Source organism: Aethina tumida, chromosome 4, assembly GCF_024364675.1.
Source record: "Aethina tumida isolate Nest 87 chromosome 4, icAetTumi1.1, whole genome shotgun sequence".
Lineage (NCBI taxonomy): Eukaryota > Metazoa > Arthropoda > Insecta > Coleoptera > Nitidulidae > Aethina > Aethina tumida.
This window is the reverse complement of record NC_065438.1, coordinates 2,667,316-2,691,307: the sequence shown is the minus strand read 5'-3', so window position 1 is coordinate 2,691,307 and position 23,992 is coordinate 2,667,316. Positions and strand designations below refer to the sequence as shown.

General features: G+C 21.7%; 1 protein-coding gene across 3 annotated transcripts; it reads right to left on the bottom strand.

Annotated features, from left to right (window-relative positions):
- Window positions 1-366: 366 nt before the first annotated feature.
- On the bottom strand, window positions 367-23,849 carry LOC109605107 (protein lin-28 homolog). 3 transcript variants are annotated; one of them, XM_049966169.1, is made up of 5 exons: window positions 23,612-23,849; window positions 20,768-20,837; window positions 7,562-7,704; window positions 4,209-4,366; window positions 367-2,105 (listed from the first exon to the last, which is right to left on the bottom strand). In XM_049966169.1, the coding sequence occupies exons 2-5, from the start codon at window positions 20,829-20,831 to the stop codon at window positions 1,844-1,846; spliced, it is 627 nt and encodes a 208-aa protein (XP_049822126.1). In that variant the 5' UTR covers window positions 20,832-20,837; window positions 23,612-23,849; the 3' UTR covers window positions 367-1,843. The 3 variants fall into 3 exon arrangements, with proteins under 3 accessions (XP_049822126.1, XP_049822125.1, XP_019877234.2); XM_049966168.1 differs by having other exon boundaries at window positions 369-2,105; window positions 4,194-4,366; XM_020021675.2 differs by lacking the exons at window positions 20,768-20,837; window positions 23,612-23,849 and adding an exon at window positions 11,534-11,740 and having other exon boundaries at window positions 369-2,105; window positions 4,194-4,366.
- Between the last annotated feature and the right edge of the window lie 143 nt (window positions 23,850-23,992).

Below are 23,992 nucleotides of genomic sequence, written 5' to 3'. Positions count from 1 at the left end.
TGTCGGATAAATCTTTTCCTTTTCCTCTTTGAAATGTCTTGCGTTGTTTTGTTTTGCTTAAGAGTCGAGTTGTAATAAGAGTTGAGTAAAAGGATTTTACGTTTTGAGCAGGAATATTCTTTGTGTTTTTTTTATTATTAATGTTACTCAAGGAGAAAGCACTAAAAAGTTATTTAAAACCATAAAATTATTAAAATACTTTTAGTTGTTTATACACATAATTAAAAATTGTATTAGTTTATTTATTGTCTTTCTAGATTTAAAAGAACGAGGAATACTCAATGCGCCCTCTATGAATCAGTAGATGTATCATGGTTGCGCTACTAGTTGCCTACTTATAGCTATTTACAAATTTTTGTCTGTTACTATAATTTTAAGCCAAAATATAATTAGGAATTAGGAACTGAATGAAATTAATAGACACATTTTACTAAAAACTACCCTATATTTATGTATTTAATGATAATTACAATTATTTGGTTTTTTTGTAACTGTGTTGTAGATCCCTGAGCTTAAACATAGTCAGTCTGTTGAAAAAAGCTAAGTTCTGATAAATACTAAAATACAATCTGATAATTATCTATAAACATCTTGTACTTTGAACACTACATGTGTCATAAGGAATTGTACGTCAGGTACAAAAGTCGAAAATTAACCCTTACATTATGTGGCACAGTATTAGGAACCTTTTTAACATACATCTAAATTACATGGGAAAAAATTACAATAATAAAAATCTGTACAAAATTGAGGTAGTTGTTGTACTGTCAATCTGTGGTAAAACAGAGTATTCACTTAAACTAATTAAAATACAAATTTCCAAAAAAAGATAATCAACCACAATAAAAAAAATGCTGAAATTTGTGAAACTTTTTGTGAAAATTTACAATTTATAAAACTACATGACTAAAGTAACTGGTGTAATTCTTATTTCGCGTAGATGTCATTTTTTGTAGATGAAATAAAGTCGCCAATTTTGAACAAAAAAATACAGGTCTACGTAAAATAACTCCTGCCCTTTTTTTTAAAATAAAATTAAAAAATAAAACTGTAATAAAACGCCGAAAGTATTAATATTGTCATAATTTAAATAATAAAATTATAAACAAAAATTCAAAACAAATGACAACTCAAATAAAATTTCTTTACAATAAATATATAAATAGGTACAAATTTGGAATTGGGTTTGTTTCTAACGATGGTTCTGGCGATGGTAATACAAAAAATATACACCCTTCAAGAATTAAAATCAACTTTTAAGAGTATCCCTTCAAATAGGTCAAAGGAGATACCCTTAATTAATTCGTTTTATTATAGTTACCACTGAAATAACCATTACACCTAATAAAAATTTCGGTTCAGTGATAAAAATCTCATAAATAAAATGAACACTGCCGGTCACAAACGTTTACGCTAATAATTTGAACACTTGGTAACTCATTTAATTAGAATATAAAATTAAGTATCAATTGACAACTAACATTAATTAAGTCACTCGTAAAGTTGCCCCCTTGAATTCAATACTTGGGCATAGAAACCCCATACGTCGTACCCAGTATGGGGTTTATATGCCTCAATTTCACAGCACGATATGTAAATTCGTCGATCTATCATTGCACATCAGTCAGTTATAGAATTTGTAAAGACCGTTTACAAATTTTATACCTTAATCCGTGGCAACCACCTTCGGTGTTCAAGACACTGAAAACTATTGCCACCTGAATTAAATATCGTAATGGGCATAATTCAAGAAAATAGAGAAATATTTACAAAATAAAAAAGAGCGCAACGCACCCTGTCGGGCGGTAGCCGAGCTGGCCACCCCTAGAACACCCCCCGGGGCTTATTCCAGTTGTGTCTTGCCGAGAGACTCGGTGATGGCGGCAGTGGTCGCCTCGGCGGACGCCGAGCTTTCGGCCCCCGTCTCCCCTTCCGGCTTGTCGCCGTTCTGTTTGCCGTTCCGGTTGTTCACCGGACGTTCGATTTTGGTCGGGCAGTCGGCGATGAGGTGCTGGTCGCTCTTGCAGTTGTGGCATCTCTTCGGCTGGGGGCCCATCGTGCATTTGGCCGCTATGTGGTTGGCGAATTCGCCACAATTGTAACATCTGAAATGGTGGATGGGTTAAAACAATCGTAATGTAATGGGGGCATTTCAAAACTAAGCTTTCGGAGAAAACACGTTTTAATTTTATTGAGTATGTATGTTAATTAAAAATAAGAACTAGAAAACAGGAAATAATCCAAAATTAAAAGTCGGATTTATAAATTACTACTTACAATTTACATATTAATATATATTTTTTAATACTCAATTAATTAAAATATTTATCTTTTCAATTTTAAAATTTTTAAATATACAACTATACAACTCAAATTTTAAATTACTCTTATAACTAAAGTTTTTAATTTGTGCATATTTTTATTAAACTCTTTTAATAAATATTTAATAACGATTAATTAAATAAAAAAATTAAACAAATAAAGTAAATAAAATTTACAAATAAACAGCATTAAAAAAGTATAATTTTAATATTATCTAAAGAAATAAAAAATTAATTACTGCTGAAATAATTTTTTGTTTATTTTATTATTATTTGAACACTAAATAGTTTATTTATTTTTTTCATTTAAATTTAAATTAAAAATGGTTATTATTTCTTACTTATATTAAATAGTGTATTTTTTTTTATTTTATATTATATTTATTTTATTTTTCTTATATATATATATATATATATATATATATATATATAAGAAAAATATTCAAGTTAAATATTCCACATGTTTTTTTTTAATTTATATATTAAATATTTTATTTTTTTATAGTTTAAACTTCTAATTTTTTAAATTTAAATTAAATATTTTATACATTTTTATTATTAAATTAAATATTTTAAACTTTTTAATTTATATTATATACATTTTTTTTTAATTTAAAGTAAATATTTTATTATTCTTTTAATTTAAATAAAATATTTCATTTTATAAATCCGAAATTAAGTATTTTATTTATATTTTTAGATTTTTAAATTAATTAATTAATAAGAATAAAGAAAAATTTATAAAATTTCAAAAAAACAAAAAATAAATAAAAAATAATATAAATAAAAAAGCTATATTTATTTTTTATTTATATTATTTATATATTAAAAATAATATAGATTTTTTTTAATTTAAATTAAATATTTAATTTATTTTAATTTAAATCAAATACATTTTTTTTAATTATAAATTAAATGTTTTATTATTTTTTTAATTTTTTTCATTAAATATTTTGTTAATTTATAAATTATATAATTAATGTAAATAAAATTATTAATAATGTAATAATTGTTTTTTTAAATTTAAATTAAATTATTTATATACTTTTTAATAAAAAATTATATATTTTAACTTTTTTAATTTATATATTTAATTATTATTATTTTTTTAATTAAATTAAGTAATTTGATATTTTTTAAATTAATTAATTAATGAGAATAAAAGTAAATTTATAAAATTTCAAAAAAATAAATAAATAAAAAAATATATAAATAAAAGAACTATATATTTTTTATTTATATTGTTTATATATTAAAAATAATATAAATAGTTTTTTTTTTAATTTAATTAAATATTTTTTTATAAAGTTTAAATATAAATTAAATATTTTATATTTTTTTTTATTTTTTTCATTAAATATTTTGTTAATTTATAAATTATATAATTAATGTAAATAAAATTATTAATAATGTAATAAATTAATTATTTTTTTTTAATTTAAGTTAAATAGTTTAATATTTTTTAAATTTTAAATTCAATATTTTTTTATTATTTTTTTAATATTAAATTAAATATTTTAATTTTTTTATTTAAATTATATACATATTTTATTATTTTTTAATTTAGTAAATATATTAAATTAAAATTAAATATTTAATTTTTTTTATTTAAATTAAATATTTTCCCTTTCTAAATTAAATATCTTATTATTTTATTAATTTAAGTTAAATATTTTGTTATTTTTTTTTTAATTAAAATTAAATATTTTATTACTTTTCAATTAAATTTTTATTTTTTTAATTTTCTTCAATTTATTTCAGAGAATATTTCGTTTTCACCAAAAACTCAGTTTAGTCCAAAAATTCCCCTTCCTTCATCAAAGCTACTCGATTCAAAATAAAATTTTGTAGAGAATTTTCTGACTGAAATACCTGATTTTTCTGAACCTTTTCTTTGCGGACGGCCTCCTGTGCGATCCCCGACAGTCTATGCTCTGAGGTCCCGTCACCCTTGTGGCTTCCAGACCTTTGTCCGAGATCTGACACTCGAACTCGACTTCCTCCTCGTCGCCCAACGATCTGAACCCGGTCATCTGGATGACGCTCTGTAAAACGGAAAGAGGTTAATGGTTTAAACGGTCGGTGGTCATCAGATACGACGATCATTTTTCATTCATTCATAAGAATATTGACGATAAAATTTGGTTGTTTCATGTTTAATATGTGTGGGTTATCGGTGATTGTCGCCGGACTTACAATTTATGATGTTGTGATGTTTGATAAAAGGCAAACAATCAAGTAGCTCAGCTTTAAATGAATTGGAAATTAACAGTCTATAAAGAATCTATAGTCCAGTAAGTAAATCACAATAGTTATTGAAAAACCAACTCATGAATTTTAATCAAAGCTACTACTTAAAATTTATTCTAAAACAGGCTTATTAAACAATAATAATTCTTCTATTCCTCCAGAACAATATTGGCAGTAACAAACTAGAGTGACAGATGAGTTGAGCATATGCAAAGTTAGTTATAATTAAAGTAAAACTATGAACAGTGGATCTAGTTAGGGCAGTGTCTAGTTTTTCGAAAGGTGCTCACCGTACCGAATATAAAAAATAGTTGTGTCTATTGAGGCAATCAGTATAAAAAGGCAGGTACTTAACAACGGCCATTGTTCGTTTTACCCTCGCTTGTATTTTTGCCCGTTTTTTAACGTGGAACAGGTTCAAGCCAGCAACAAGTATATTGTGATCGGTATTACATTATTTATGTTTGTCAAACCGATTTTTACAGGGGTTAGGTACGATTGATGTCGGGTAAATTGGCCCTTTGTGTGCCAGTGGAGGTTTGTTAAAACGATATTTTACACTTGTGGGTTGTGGAATAAAAAATCGGAAGAGCATCAGTCATATTTAACTAAAGCAATTAATTTTAAATTGTCTAAATAATTAAGTGTATTATACAAAAATAAACACATAAAATACATATGAAAATTAATTGAAACAATTAATTTATTTATTAAAAAATCATTATTAATAATAATAAATTTTAATTTATATAGAAAGTATTTTAAAAATTACATACACTTATATTACACATAAAAAATTGTTGAATTTATATTGTTTATTTTTTATTTTTTGTAAAAAATACTCAATATTACTTTATTTTTATTTTATATAGTGTTAATTAAAAATTATTAGCTTATTTCTATGTTATATGAAAAAAATTAATAACAATAAATTTTTAAAACATCCTGATATAGTTACTAAAATTCTACTACTAACTATATATTATTTTTTTTTTGTAATTTAAATAAAATAATTAAATTATTTAAATTTTTACTAAACATTCATTTTTTTTTTAATTTTGAATTTAATACTTTATCCTTTTTTTATTTAAAATTAAATATTTTAATATTTTTTTAATTTAAATTAAATATTTTGTTGTATTTTAAATTATTTAATTAACATGAATAAAAGAAAATTCATAAAATTTACAAAAAAATGAAATTTCTATCATTTATAATTTAAAAATATTAAATTTTTAGTTAAATATTAATAATATATTTAATTTTTAATAAATAATAAAAATAATTAATATTAATATTCAATAATAATTGAAAAAAAAATTAAATATTTTAAATAATAAATAAAGAATATACAAAATTCAAAATATCAATAAAATTATTGATAATTGATAATAATTAAATTAAAATTATTGATAATTAATATTTTACAATTAATTTGATCATATATATATTGTATTATTATATGTATATATATATTTTTTTGTATTATATATATTTATTTATTTATTTTTAATTTACATTAAATATTTATTTTTTTTATTTGAATTAAATACTTTTTTTCAATTATTTAATTAACATAAATAAAAGAAGATTCATGAAATTTAAAAAAAAAAATTGAAATTTCTATCATTTATAATTTAAAAATATTAAATTTTTAATTAAATATTAATAATATATTTAATTTTTAATAAATAATAAAAATAATTAATATTAATATTCAATAATAATTGAAAAAATTTACATATTTTAAGTAATAAATAAAGAATAACCAAAATTCAAAATATCAATAAAATTATTGACAATAAATAATATTTTACAATTAATTTGATTAATTAAATTAAATAGTTCAAGCTTCTTAAATCAAATTAAATATTTATTTTTTTATTTGAATTACTTTTTCAGTTAAAATTAGATATTTTATTTTTCAATTTAAATTGAATATTTTATTATTTTCTTAATTTAAATAAATGTTTTGTTATTTTTTAAATTAAATAATTAATGTAAATAAAAGAAATTAAAAAAAAAAAAATGAAAAAACAATATATTTTTTTAATCTAAATTAAATATTTATTATTTTAAATTTATATTAAATATTTAATTTTTTTTTTTAATTTGAATTTAATATTTTATTCTTTTTTATGTAAATTAGATATTTAATAAATATTAATAAAAGGAAATTTATAAAAGTTCAAAAAAATTGAAATGTTAATAAAATGAGTATTATTTATAACTTAAAAATATTAATTTTAATTAACAAATATAAAAATATTTAATTTTTAAGATATAACTTTTATATTCAATTATAATTGAAATATTTTGAATATATTTTTTTTATAATTTTATATCTGAATATATAGAATAATTTTTTTAATTGTTTATGTTAAAAATTAAAGATATAATTTAGTCTTTTATGTGAAATAAACTTTGTACAAAAATATTTTATTTCTATCAAAATTTATTAATTATTATAAGAATAAATTAGAAAACTAGATAAATATTAATTTTTAAACTTATTTATGATTATTTATTGTTTTATTTGGTATATTTAAATAATTTTTTCATTAAATTGTTAATATGTTAAATATTGTAAATAATCTCTCTCACACACACATTCACATATTAACAAAAAAATTTAAGTAAAATACAAAATATAAAATTAAATTATTTAAAATAAATAAGGATATTTTTAAACGATTTAAAATAAATATATAGAAATGTATATAAATTGATATATGCATAAAAATGTATATAGATGTATGTAAATGTGTATATATTTATAAAATCATTTTTATAATGTCTGATTAAATTTTCTGTAAAAAAAAATGATACATTCCCTGCACATAATAATAAATTATAATAAATACAACAGAATAACAGGAGCGGGACGAACAAGGAAGCTGTGAATGATTTACGACAATTAAAATCGTCCTCATGCATATTAATAAATACGTAGGAAAATGTAACAAGGGTGGTTGGTGAAATTTGCTTACCTGATGAACAAAAACGTCTTGTCCCCCGTCATCTGGCGTAATGAAACCCCATCCCTTGGCCACGTTGAACCATTTACATTTGCCCCTGCGGCGCCCGAAGCTGGCCTCAGTGCCGACCTGGCATGCACTTCCGCCATCGGATCCTGTAACGTGAACGGGGCACAATATTTTAGTGAGGCGGTCCTAGATCACATCGACAATTATATGTATTACGAAGTACGTTACTATTTTAACTGTTGCTAAAGGTGTTTCGGACACGAAAGCTCTTTTATAATAACTAAAGAGTTCTTAATCAAGTATCACGCAACAAAAATTTAAATTAACTAACATATAAATTATTATATTATTTTATTTTAATGATTGATATGAGTAAAAAAATTCAATATTGACATTTATGTAAAATATTACAATAATGTAGTAAATAAATAACAATAAATATAATAACATTATTTTAGCTCACTTTTAACCACTAAAAACAAAAATTTAATTAATTTAGAATAATTAAAAAATTAAAAATATTTATTTTAATTCAACAAACAAACAATTCAAACTGATAATTTTATTTTTCAACAATAAAAAAGTATGTTTATTTTAATTTAGAATAAATAAAAAATTAATAATATTTATTTTAATTATTAAATTTAAGTAAAAAAATATCCCATTTTTTTTTTCTTGAATTAATACATGAAAAATATTTGGAAATATAAAAAAGAAAACATTTTCTTAATATCTTAAAAAGTATAAAGTAAAAAAATAGTAATTTTAATATAAAAAAAATTGAATTTAGAATTAATTTTATTGAAAAACAATTCAAATTAATAATTTTATGTGTCAATAATAAAAATTATTTTTTTTTAATTTAGAATAATCAAAAAATTAATATTATTTAATATTAATTATTAAATTTTAAGTAAAAAAATGTACCAGAGTTTTAATTCTTGAATTAATACCTGAAAAACATTTGAAAATATAGAAAAACACATTTTCTTAATATTTTAAAAAGTATAAAGTAAAAGAAAATAGTAATTTTAATATAAAATAATTAAATTTAGAATTAATTTTATAGAAAAACAATTCAAATTGATAATTTTATGTGTCAATAATAAAAAAGTATGTTTATTTTAATTTCGAATAATCAAAAAACTAATAATATTTAATATTAATTATTAAATTTTAAGTAAAAAATGTCCCAGTGTTTTAATTCTTGAATTAATACCTGAAAAACATTTGAAAATATAGAAAAAAACATTTTCTTAATATTTTAAAAAGTATAAAGTAAAAAAAAAATAGTAATTTTAATATAAAATAATTAAATTTAGAATTAATTTTATAGAAAAACAATTCAAATTGATAATTTTATGTGTCAATAATAGAAAAGTATGTTTATTTTAATTTATAATAATTAAAAAATTAATAATATTTAATATTAATTATTAAATTTTAAGTAAAAAATGTCCCTGTTTTAATTCTTGAATTAATACCTGAAAAATATTTGAAAATATAGAAAAAAAACATTTTTTTTTATATTTTAAAAAGTATAAAGTAAGAAATAGTAACATTAATATAAAAAATGAATTTAGAATTAATTTTATTGAAAAATACCTCAAACTGATATTTTTTGTGTCAATAATAAAAAAGTATGTTTATTTTAATTTAGATTAATTAAAAAATTAATAATATTCAATATTAATTATTAAATTTTAAGTAAAAAAGGTCCCAGTGTTTTAATTCTTGAATTAATACCTGAGAAACATTTGAAAATATAGAAAAAAACATTTTTTTAATATTTTAAAAAGTATAAAGTAAAAAATAGTACTTGTAATATAAAGAAATTAAATTTAGAATTAATTTTATTGAAAAACAATTCAAACTGATAATTTTATGTCTCAATAATAAAAAAGTATGTTTATTTTAATATAGAATAATCAAAAAATTAATAATATTTAATATTAATTATTAAATTTTAAGTAAAAAATGTTCCAATGTTTTAATTCTTGAATTAATACCTGTAAAACATTTGAAAATATAGAAATAAAGAACATTTTCTTAATATTTTAAAATGAATAAAGTAAAAAATAATAATTTTAATATAAAAAATTGAATTTAGAATTAATTATATTGAAAAACAATTCAAATAAGTAATTTTATGTGCCAAGAATAAAAAGGTATGTTTATTTTAATTTGGAATAATTAAGTAATTAATTAATAATATTTATTTTAATTATTAAATTTTAAATAAAAAATGACCCATTGTTTTAATTTTTGTTTTTATATCTTAAATACGTTTAAAAATAAAACAATTTCTTAATATCTTAAGAATTATATACTAAAAAATATTAATTTTAATATACAAATTGAATTATTGTTTATATTAAAAAAACAAATTGACATAAACTTTTGGAAATAAAAAAGTATAAAAAACTAGAGAATATAATAATGTAATTTAAAACTGTAATTGAATATTTACTTAAATTATTAATATTGTAAAAAATCTCACAAAATATTTCTTGAATTAATATTTAATATATTTTTCATAAAATAAAAAATATACATTGAGAATTAGTTACATACAAAAAATAATTAATGCAAACAAAACTGAAAAAGAAATAATATAAAAATATAGTAATAGGAATTTATTAAGCTTAAAGCTTAATTAAATATTATAAATAATTTAAAAAAACAATAAGTAAAATCAGGAATTGTTAATATTTCGTCGAACATTCTTAAAAGAGTGAACCAAAAGAGAATAACAGATCCACAAGATTTGAGGCCATCTCGAAACGGGCGTTCGTGATCTAAATTCTTTTTGTTCGCCGACACGCTCATCCACTCTTTGTTCGTTCAATTGAACTTTCGCCATCCCACATTACCCATCGGCAATCTAAATACGTCCTGAACGCAACCATCGGAATGAAAAGAGGCCCGGCACAATTTTCCCGCGGTGCACAATAGAAAAAACGGCCCGTTCGAGGATGCAGTTGGGCTAGTTTACGGCATCAAGGGTTGCGTTTGACCTGGGGTAGATTACAATACCTGTGCACCGGATCTAGTTTCGAAAAATATTCTTCTAGAGAAGAGAATTAATTCGAACACGGCGGAACAGTTGGTCGCACACCAACGTTGTTAATAACCGGAAATAAAGAGCCCGCCGCATAATATGCCCATCGTTGGTTGTGTGTTTTACTAATCACTATTATTAATTAGGGGCCTAATGAGTTGCGCAAGGAAATAATTAACTATTAAGGACATAATTAATGCGGGATGATGGATTGATGAAATGCATGGGACTAAATTTAACCATCCCTCCGATTCCCTAACTAAGACCTAAAACCGAAATAGATTCAAAGAGGCGATGAACCCATCGAGAAAGGGGGAAGGTAATTTCACAGGCAAAAACTTTAAGCCTCCGAGCGACCTTTCCAGGAAGATCATTGTTCACCCGAAGACCCGAAAACTGAGTCACTCTGCCCGCGAAACTTTCGGCCTTGCCAAATGCGTTCTTTGCGCTTCCGGCAACAAATGATTCATTTGGGCCATCGCTGAACCGATACCATTCGCCACAATTGGCACAAACGCGTTCCCTGGAATCTATGCGTAATGTTTCGATTAGATTGTTCATCAATTAGTCACTGAGTTTAGGTGAAATTTTGGTTACAACATGTTTTCCATTAAATCAAACTTGCGTAAGGCAGGAATTGGGTGTCAAAACAACTCACCAAAAGCCGAGTTCGTTCCCATGAAACCTGATAATAATTAAAAAACTGTAATTGTATATATAGCACTCCTTCCTGTTGTTGTTGCTTTTGGAAAATTGGACGTTGAAGAAGCCAAACCAGATACGGTGTGCGTATTTTAAATATCTACGCATTAAAAATATAAATAAACAAATATAGTAGTAACCTTCACTGTGTGATGATTATTTGTTTGTCACTAAGTCACAAGTTTTAATTTGTGCCAAAAAACTACGCTTACCTTTACCATTTTCCAGCTTCTCCATTACAAAGCAAAAACCAAAACTCCAACAGCCAAAACTATGGATAACCAAACCAACCAACGATTAAATTCGGGAAAAACGCACCACACAACAACAACAACAACAATAACAAATAACTTAATAACGTTAACTCAAAAAAATAAAACAAAATGTTGTCAAGGCATAGAAAACTACATTGCGGTGTGCACGAGGCACTTCGTAGGCATCTAGATACGGACTAGCGTCCTAGGCTAGAAGGAACCTTAAAAAACATCGGAGCCAATGAAAGGTTTCGTTGTGTACTATTTGAATGAACCAGGTCCGTAACAGGCATTTCCTAGTCCCCCCTCACTAATTCCAACAATGGGTCCAAGACCATGGATTTGGCACTCTCATTATATTAGCACACTGGTGTTTAAAATTCAGTTTTTTTAATTAAAAATTTTTAAAATTTAAATAAAAAACTGTAAAAGACTTTAAATCATCCACTTTTTCAACTAATTAAAAAACAATTTACTATATTAATTTATTGCTTCAAAATTTTAGAGATTTGTATTTATTTATTACTTGAATTATACCTATTAATTTTTATGTACAACTAATTTTATATAATATTTTTATAATATAAAAATAATCAACAATATTCTCTGTTAAATTATTTCTCTAATTAATCCAAAATTTTTATATATTTAAACTTATTTATGTATATTTTATTTACATATATATTGTTTAATTTTCAGTATTCAAAATAAAAAGAATCTTAAAATTTATATTATTTTCTAAATGAAACTATTCAAACTAAACACAAAAATATTAATTTTATAAAAAATATCCTAAAATAAGATAAATTTTTCTAATTTATTTTTTTATAATAGTATAATATAATAATTAAATGTCAAATTACATATTGTTCCTATTTAGTTTTACTTTTAATTATAAATATTTTGAATAGCTTTAAATTTAAAATTCTTGTTAATTTTTATTATATTATTATTGAAAATTATTTTATTATAAATTGAAAATTAAAATAATTTTGTGTATTTATTTTGTTTTTAGTTTTCAAATAAATATTTTTTTAATTAATTTATACTCAGGATATTTTATAAAAAAATGCCAAAATGCTTAATTTTAAATTAAAAATAAATTTATAATTTTATATAGTAGATTAAAAATTCAAAATATAAACTTGATCCGCACTTGACTTTTACCATTTTTAAAAATTTACTCATCAATTTGAGAATTTAAATTTTTATGTTTTGTTCTAATTATGAGAATATTGAGTAAGTTTAAATTTTAAACAATTACAAACCAATTATTTATTAGTTTTTATTATATTGTAAATGAAAATTAATTATATGTATTCACATTTTTTATATTACTTTTTTTCTGATTAATAAAAATCAGAAAATTTTCTAAAAAACTTTTAATCTAACATAAAATAAACTAAACTTTCCTATTTTATTTATATTCTTTAATTTGAAAATCATCTTGAGAAATTCTATTTTTCAAAATTTAGAATTAAATTTAATTTTCTTCTAATTTTGAAAATTTTAACCTTAACTTTAACAACATAAAAATCAAATTTTCCTTTTTTATATATTTTTTTGAATTATTGTGAAATAATAGTAAATAAAAATTAATAATTTTTTCAATTATTTCTTTTTCTAATTAACTTTAAATCAGAAGAGTTTATATAAAATTCATTATTTAATTTAACCTAATTTTATATAACATAAACTTTACTTTTTATTTTATTATTTTATAACATTAATTATTGAATTTGAAAATATAAATTAAAAATTTTGACTTTGAGTATAAACTTTATTAACATAAAATTCTTTTTTTTTTTGTATTATTGTTAAATAATAATTTATTGTAAATAAAAATTAGTTATATTAATAATTTTTTCGATTACTTTTTTTCTAGTTAATCTAAAATCAGAATAATTTCTAAAAAATTCTTAATCTAACACAAAATTAACTTTTATATTATTATTTAAATATTATATTATTATTTAAATTATTAATTAAATCTAAAATCTGAATATTTTATATAAAATTTATTATTTAATTTAACCTAACTTTATATAAGATAAACTTAACTTTTGTTTGTTTTATAACAGTAATTTCAAAATATAAATTGAAAATTTCGACTTAATATAAACTTTAAAAACATAAAATTTAAATTTTTATTATTTTCTTTGTATTATTATTATTAAATAATAGATTATTGTAAATAAAAATATAGAATATTTGATAAAATATTCTTAATCTAACATAAAATAAATTCGACTTTTGTATTAATTTTTACATTATTAAATTATCTAAAATCAGAACATTTTATATAAATAATTTATATAAATTTATATTATTTAACATAACATAACTTTATTTTTAACATATACTTAACTTTTTTATGTTATTTTTAATAGTAATTCTTAAATTTGAAAATAAAATGTAAAAATTTTGAGTAAATTTAAATTTTAAACAACAATTCAAATTTTTATTAATTTTATTATATAATTGTTATATAATAGTTTATTGTAAATGAAAATTAGTTGTATTAATAATTTCTTAGATAATTTTTTTTTTTTTCTAATTAATCTAAAATTTGTATATATAAACATTTTATATAAAATTAATTATCTAATAAAATTTTATATAACTTTTTAGTTTTTACTATATTATTGTTATAATATATAAAATTAATGGAATCCTAATTATTAATTTTATTTTCAATATTTTCAATTTATTTTATTTTATTTTATTCTATTTTATTCTATTTTACTCTCTTTTATTCTATTTTATTCTATTTTATTCTATTGTATTCTCTTTTATTCTATTTTATTCTATTTTATTCTATTTTACTCTACTTTATTCTATTTTATTCTATTTTTTTTTCTATTTTATTTTATTTTTTATATTATATTTATGTTATTTTTATTTTAAGACATTTTCTTTATTTCTTGTAGTTGGAATTGTTGTCAGTTTCTATAAATTAATTTAGTGTGACTTTTGATTTTCTCTTCGCGGAGAAAGCACGAGGTCACGAAGGCAATAGAACAAACATTGAAAAGAGCCTGTGGAATTCGGTGCAGTTCGCCTCTGTGGCCCACTCAATTATCGTGGACCCGTAGAGTTCGTTTCGGGCTCGCGGCTCTTACGCAGTATTTTCACTAGTTTTACTACGATCACGGCGACCGGGAGAGTTATGCGCCATTGATGGAATTCCACGGCGGAATTCTTCTGACGGAACGGATGCGACGCGGCGCACGTAGAAGAATTGGGCGAAAGGCGACGCACGCGGACGGTTTTGTTTTTTTTTTTGGTAATTTTTCGGGGGCCCGCGTGGCTCCGCGTCGTTTCGTACGAGCCCGGCCCATAATTAAGCGGAAATATTTTAAATGACGATGCGTATGATCGGTGCCGTTGATATTGGGAATTTATCGGCCAAAGGACGTATTAATAATGATCCAAAAATGCGCACGGATACGGCTCAGTTTTAATCAAGTTTTGTTAGATTAATCAGACAAATACCTAAAGTATTTGTCATATTTTTAATATTTTTTTCTTAAATTTAATTTGTGAATTTCTATTTCTTATTAAGTTAAGTAGAAATTTCATTGTAACTAAAGTGTTTTTGCCAAATTCCATTAAAAAAATACAAAATAATAAAAAAATCTAAATAAAGTTTCTCCTGAAGAAAATACAGCCCTTTAAATTTAATTTTCAAAAATTTTTTTGCTCATATTTTCGTAACCTTCAGTCCAATCGTGTCTAAATTTGGTACGTATTATCTTAAAATGCATACGCATAATTCAATGTTATAATCTTTTTCCATATTGTCACAGTGGCGTAGATTCTGCAGTTTATCCCAATTTTCTGGGCCTATTTTCTACGCCACTGAATATTTTTTAAAACTATTAAGCTTTTCAGATTCTTTACACAACTTAGAAAAAAATATTGCCCTTGATTAATTTTGATTAACATTGCCGTTTTAGAGATATTTAAGTTTTAATGTTTAATTTTAATTTTCTTGAATTAAAACAACAACATTAAAAGTGAAATATCTCTAAAATGGCTATGTTAAAGAAAATTAATGAAGAGAACCTTTTCTTTCTAAATTGTGCAAATAATATAAAAAGCTTAATAGTTTTAAAAAATATTCAGTGCCGTAGATAATATGGCCAGAAAAAGAGGACCACCAGAATCTACGCTTCCGTATCAATAATGAATTAATAATATTTAATTAAAATGTAATTGTTATATATAATCATAATAAAATAAAACAAATTTCGACATTTAATTTGTTTACAATTTTACTAATTGTTCAATAAACCTATCAACTTTTTAGCACCAATTTCTTGGTAAGAACTGACAAAAAAACCCTTCAAACTTAATATTTTATTTTCTTCTTACATTAATTTATACTAAAAAGTTTCAGACTGACTACTGAGTGAAATAAGTGAATTGATTTAATTTTCATGAGATGACTGAACTAACTGCACTTAATTGAGTAAATGGGATGACTGAATCGACTGCCTTTAATACTTACCCACAATTTCATATTATCTTTTATTATTATAATTATTTTACGTAAGTGTCTTTAATATTAATTTAATTTTATATATACTTTTTCAAAATTATTATTTATATAAAGCTTTCTTGTATATTTTCTCTTTTTTCTTAATAAATAATTATAATTATAAGTGTGAATTTATTTAAATTTTTCTTTTAGAATATTTGAAATTTGTCCATTTTTTTAATTAATAATAATAAATATTTTTCTGAAGTTTATAATAAAATAAATATTGTTTTGTAACAAATTAACCCTATTATTATTGTCAAAATGTTAACAAAATACAAACTAATATTCTTCTCATTTTTAAGAACATAATATTTTTTTAACTTTTGTTTAATTTAATTTTAAAAATACAAAAAATAATAAAACTAAATAATAAAATTATGATTATATTTGAATATACAAATACAAATAAGTTAAGTTAGGTTAAGTTAGGTTAGGTTAGGTTAGATTAGATTAGGTTAGGTTAAGTTAGGTTAGGTTAGATTAGATTAAGTTAGGTTAAGTTAGTTTGAATTAGGATATGTTAGGTTAGGTTAGGACAGGTTTGGTTACAATTGCTAAAAGTTATAATAAAATAAATATTGTTTTGTGACACACTAACACTATTTTTGTCAAAATGTTAACAAAATATGTTCTCCTCATAATTAAGAACGAAAGATTTTGTAAATTCTTATTTATTTTGTAAAAATACAAATACAACAAATACCAATAGGTTAAGTTAGGTTAAGTTAGGTTAGAATGGGTTTGGAAAGGGTACTGTCTATGTATATTAAAATAAAACAAACTAACCCTATTTTTGTCAAAAACAACACAAACTATTGTTCTTCCCATAATTAAGATTTTGTCAATTTGTTTAATTTTAAAATAAAAAAATTATAAAGTTTGGTAAAACAAATAATATAACCAGTAACAACAATAACTAATATTATTATTTGACTGGAAGAGATGTCAAGAAAAGTCATTCAAATCTTTGTTTTATCCTTACACTAAGTTATACCATAATAGGATTAGACTTATACTTCAGAGTAAAGTATTAGGTGAAATGAGTGAACTGATTGAACTCTGCACTTATCTGAGTATAGAAGATAAGTTAATTGACTTATTTTGATATAAGTATAAAACTAACAAAAATGGTTTAGTAGACACAATAGTATAGCCATTTGGAAGTTGTCATAGACCACTTGTTTACAAATATTAATAATTATAAAGTAATTATAATTTGTTAATATGGTAAACAACCCCCATGAGAAAGATTATAACTTAAATGATTTCTAATTATTTACGAATAATATTTTGATTTAATATCAATATCTAACAATAACTAATATCTAATATCTACACTAGTAGTAATAATATTTTGAAGATAATAATACAACCATATAATAAAATTATAATAATAATAGTAATAATTTATATTAGGGGTGTATTAAAAACAACAGAAAATGTTCATTTTTATATTTTGTAAAAATAATAATCTATTATATTATTTAATGAAATATTATTATTAAAAATTATTTATTAAAACAAATTGTTTATATTATTTTGTAAAATTTTAACATATAAATGTATCAAGATAAACTAATAAATGTTCTCCGGTTTAGCAAAAATTAATTTAATTACTAAAAAGTATATAAAAATAATTCTAAAATAATTTTATCTACTAAAAGAAATTCATTGTGTTAAATAAATCACCATTTTTTTCTAAAATTATAATATTTTATAATTGTATACTAAGAAAAGTAACTTTATGAGCTAAAATTTGTATTTTTTATTTTTTTGTAATCGTTCGAAATAAAAACTTGAGCAAATAATAAAAAATTATTAATTATTGTTAATTATTAGAGGTCATCAAAGTTGGTACTTGTGCCGAGCTTTGAGGGATGGAGGAGCAGGATCGCCATTTTTCCCACACACCCCCCGTCATAATCCACTTTTCAGTTTAGTATTTTATTAATATTATCGATTCCAGCACACCCTCCGCCGAATTTCAGGCGTCCGCGTGGCTGACGTCACCGCGCGACGTCGATTATGATTGGCGGTTTCCATAGAGACGCCCTCGGATTCGCAATGGCGCCCGCCCGCATCCCGTTCACGTCGCCTTTTCGCGAAACACTCCATTCCATCGTTACGTTGGATTTTTCAGATATGTATTTCACGGGCCTAAAATTATTTCCATGGGTATCAAACAACTACATTTTTTTTTTGATATTATTGAATCGTTTATCTTATTTATAACTAACTAACGACGCTATTTTTAGTACGTGACAAATAATGATATTTTGAAAACAAAACTTGTGTTAAATTGTTTGATGTGTTTCGATAAACGGGAGCTAATTATGTGTAAAGGACCATGTGTCACAGATGCGAGAAAAACATTCATTATTTACAGATAAAAATAGTTTAAAACTTCTATTTTTATGATTAACATTACTTTAGTCAACATAATGTATTCAATTCAAGCTTTTTAGGGTACTGTTTATCTACAATTATTAAATATTACGAAATAAATAACAATGACACAGTGATTGAATAATATTATTCAATCCATGTTTCAAAATCTATTACAAAGCACACTTATGTTTTATCTTTTGTATTATTTTAGTTATATATGCAATCTTTTAAAAGCTTATGACTTATATAAAGCTTTTTTATATTTACTTTATTTTATTTACTGTTTTTGTGTATATTTTGAGTATCTTTAGTGTTGATTTAATTGTATACATCTTTTAAAAGCTTATAACTTACATAAAGCTTTTATGCCTTTTATGCCAAATTTATCTATTTTTTTTTTTATTAAACATAGTTCAGGTTTCCCTAAATTTTTATTTTCTTGTAGAAATTCCCTAAATTTATATTTTTCTTGTAGAAATTGTAAGATGAATTTTGAACATCTTTCTTCCTTCTTTTTTTTACAACAACAGAAAATAAAACTTGATTAGAAAAATTGTTTAAAATACTTTTTTATGAATATAAAATTTAAAATATTTGTCTTTTTACTGTTTTTATGTATATTTTAAGTATCTTTTGTGTTATTTTAATTTTATACACTTTTTAAAAGCTTTTAACTTACATAAAGCTTTTATGCTAAATTCATCTATTTTTTTTTTTAATAAACTTAGTTCAGGTTTTCCCAAATTTTTATTTTTCTTGTAGAAACTCCCTAAATTTATATTTTTCTTGTAAAAACTGTAAGATGAACTTTGAACATATCTCTTCTTCTTTCTTTTTTTTTACAGCAAAAGAAAGTAAAACTTGTTTATAAAATTTTTTAAAATACTTTTTTATGAATATAAAATTTGAAGTAATTGTCTTTTTACTGTTTTTATATATATTTTAAGTATCTTTAGTGTTATTTCAATTTTATACATCTTTTAAAAGCTTTTAACTTACATAAAGCTTTTATGTCGTATTCATCTATTTTTTTTAATAAACTTAGTTCAGGTTTATTTTTCTTGTAGAAACTCTCTAAATTTATATTTTTATTGTAGAAACTGTAAGTTGAACATTGAACAACTTTAACAGCAAAAGAAAATATAACTTGATTTTAAAAACTTTTTATGTATATAATTTAGGTATCTTTAGGGTTATTTTAATGTCATACATCAATTAAAAGCTTGTGTCTTACATAGAGCTTTTTTGCCAAATTTATCTATTTTATTTAATAAACATGGTTTAAGTTATAGTAAATTTTATTTTTTGTATATAAAATTGAAGGTGGTAATATTGTATTTTGTAGTTTGATACTTGAGAATCATTCCCAAAACACACCAAGACAATTTTCTACCTAGTGTTAAAAAATGTCGTTTTGATGGTTGTCACAGTTTTCTGTCTACCTCTCGAACACCAAGAAACGTTCGTCCGTCATCAAATGTACAGTTCCCAGAAAAGCTCCGGTGTTCGGGGTGTTAATAGATAAGAAAGGCTGAAACTTTTGTAGCCGCAGATAACGAGCCTACCGACCATGTCGTCGTGTGCACCTGGACGTCCAACTTTTCGGACATTCAGGTAATCCGTAAATGCGACTACGAGGACAACCCTTCGTAACACTAACAATAAATATGTAAAAAAATAAAAAATTATCAATTCAAATGATCAACCTAATTAGCGTGTTATAACGACAGATAATTATTTAAATGGCGCCGTTTCAGGAGAAACGAATACGGTGCACATATCGGGGGTAATTAAAAAATTATCCGACCTGTTTCTGTTACGATGTTTATTGGATTTGTCTCTGGTACAAAACCAAATTCTCAGAAGTCGATTCAGATAAATGGCAGCAGTGACTACTGATAAGGACAGTTGTTGTGTATAATTTTCGTGAATGATTGTGTAAAGTAAATATTTAATTTGAACGAATACAGTTGAAAAACAACTTGCACTTCCTGAGCAACCGACACCCAAAGCGACAACTCGTGATAACTTATCAGCGTTAGAGTTTGTCGTGGTGCCATTCGATTCGAATGTATCTGGTTTCTGGTGAATGCACTTAAACAACGGTTAAAATATCTCTGTTCATGTTTATTAACGACTTACATATGCATACATATATTTTAGACTTAATTCTTTATACAGGTTTTCTAGTTTCTTTTAATTAATATTATAATTAATGAAATTTAAATTATACCAGTTTTATTGAAAGTTAAACTTACCAGTGTCAGATCGGAAATGGGCCATCTCCACGCCACTGTCTTCATCTGTGGATACTACAGTCATAGGTTCCTACAAATTAAATATACAATTAGAAATATATTAATTCATTAAAATTTAATTCATTGTTATTAATGAAATTATGACAGTTGAGTGTTGACAACCTCAAAAATTAATAAACCAACAATTTTTAATCTTCATGGTTTAACTAAAATTAAGAAATAAATATTGAAACGTTCAATTTCAGTATCACAACAAGAATAAAGTGAAGAATAGTGATTTTAAAAAATATATTAATAAGAAATCTTCTTTTAAGTGAGTTGGTATTATAGTTGATTAAACTTCAACCTAAAAAAATTCAAACGTATTGAAAGATTATCAAAATTATTTCCTAAATATATAAAGATAATGTATAATACAATATATATATATTAATATTAATATTTATTTTTTATTTATTTTATGATTTATGAGTACTTTATTAATTTAATTTAAATAAAATATATAATAAATATATTATATAATCCTTTTATATTTATTTTCTTAGTTATTAAAATTAATAATTGATTAACCAATATTTTAATTAGTTAAAAAATATAATTAATTAAATTATTTAGTATAATAAATAATGAAATAAATACAAAATAAGATAGTAAATATAATAATTATTTTTAAAAATATAAATATAATATATAATATAATGTACATTAATAATAACTATTTTTATATATTTTTTATTTATTCACATTAAAAAAAACTAAACTAAAATATAAAATAAATATTATAAATATATAAATATAATTTATAATATATATTAATAATATTTATCTCTTATTTATTTTATGATTTAGTAATTTATTAATTTAATTTTATATAAAATATATAATAAATATATAATATAATTTTTCTATATTTATTTTCTTAGTTATTAGAGTTAATAATTGATTAACCAATATTTTAATTAATTAAAAAATATAATTAATTAAATTTTTAATTAAAATAAATAATAAAATAAATATAAATAGACAAAAAGTAAGTTAGTAAAGATAATAATTATATTTAAAAATATAAATACAAAGTACAATATAATGAATAAAAATAACTATTATTATATGTTTTTTATTTATTATGAAAATTATAATTTATTAATTTAATTTAAAAACAACTTCACATTAAAAAAAAATTACTAAAATATAATATAAATATTATAAATATAATTTATAATATATATTAATAATAATATTTATTTTCTATTTATTTTATGATTTAATAATTTATTAATTTAATTTTATATAAAATATATAATAAATATATAATATAATTCTTGTATATTTATTTTCTTAGTTATTAAAATTAATAATTCATTCAATATCATTAACCAATATTTTAATTAATTAAAAAATATAATTAATTAAATTATTAATAAGTAACAAAATAAATATAAAATAATTATATTATTATTATATAATAAAATAAATAAAAAATAAATAATAATAGTTATTATTATTAATATATATTATATTATAAATTATATTTATATATTTATATTATATTTTAATTTAATTTTTTTAATGTGAATTTGTTTTAAATTAAATTAATAAATTATTAATAATTATATTTAAAAATATAAATATAATTATATTTGTTATTTATTTTATTATTTCATAATTTATTAATATAATTTTATTTAAAATATAATATAATTATTTTAAATTCATTTTATTATTTATTATAACTATAATTAATTAATATTTAAATTAAATTAATTTTATTAATTTAGTTAACAATAATTAGTATTCAATTAATATTATATATAAAATATAGTTAAAGTTTTATGAATTACTATTTAAAAATGTAATATAACTTTCGTAGACTTTAAAATAAAACAATTATAACAATATTATTAAAATAGCAAGTACAGCACTTATTGCTTGTGTCAGAATTATTGTTAATTTACAAATTATTGTTCCAGCTTAGAAGCTTAAAATGTTACTTTTTTTACAGACAAACAAATATTTGAATTGTAAATAAGCATCATTAAAATAATTGAAAAAAATGTTTAATTTCAGCTTTATAAAGTCAAATCTACTCATTATAAAATAAACTAGTTTGAAAAACTTGATTTAAATGTATATTTATTCTAACTAATTCAAGAAGTATTTAAGAAATGTTTATAAAATTTAAAAGAATTGATATAATAACAATTTAGCTTTAATTTTTATTTTTACTTAATTAAATAATAATACTTTAATTTGGAATACTATTAATAATATTACATATTCAAATATTCAAGTAATTTCATTATCCTCTTAAGAAATCATTTAAAGTATGAGTAAATTATTATTTTGAAATTCTTATTGGATTTATAGACTTTCAATTATTTATTATTATTTAAATTTTTAAGAATCTGTATTATAATGATAATTTTCTACCTCTTATATTTTCTTTTTTTGATTTTTTTATTGATTTGTAACTGAATTTCACATTCACATTCACATATTTTTGTCCAAACTTAATTTTTTATTATAAAAAATATGTTAAAAATTTTTATTATTTTTATATTTTGTTCCTTATAATTTTTTAAGTTATAGTTTTATTTTGTGTAAGGGATTTTATGAATGAAACATATTTTTAGAAAGAAAATATTTATTTTGTTACTACATAAAAATGTGTTTTTGAATGATTTCTAAAAAACAACAATAAGGGTAACAAATTACTAAAATATTAAGAAGCAAATGAATAAATAATATATTGAAGCAAATTATTTCAAAAACATTCTATTTAAATCATTTAAAGAAGAGCATGAGAAAGATTTATTTTAAAACTAAATTAACAATTATTATTACCTTTATTTATTAGAAGTCCAATACGAAATAGGCCACCTCACAGTCCACTCGACGAACCCGAAAACCAGGATTCCGGAAACCCCAGAAACACTCGCTGCCAATACACCTCGATTGACTGCCAGACCGTGCCCCCTGTTTATACTTAACACAAATATATTTTCAATCGGACGCCACGCACGATCGACAGGTAAAAAACATGGAAAAACTGATGGAAATGGAGTGGAGCACGCCACCCGGATATTTTTCTAATCTAGCCGTGGCAGCGGGCACGAGGTCCTGTGTTTAATCTCGATGGCACACCCCCACCATCCCCGACGTGCGGCGTTTTCGGGGGCCGGTTTTACAAATTTCGCCTCTCTTTTCACCCAATTCGTGAAAATC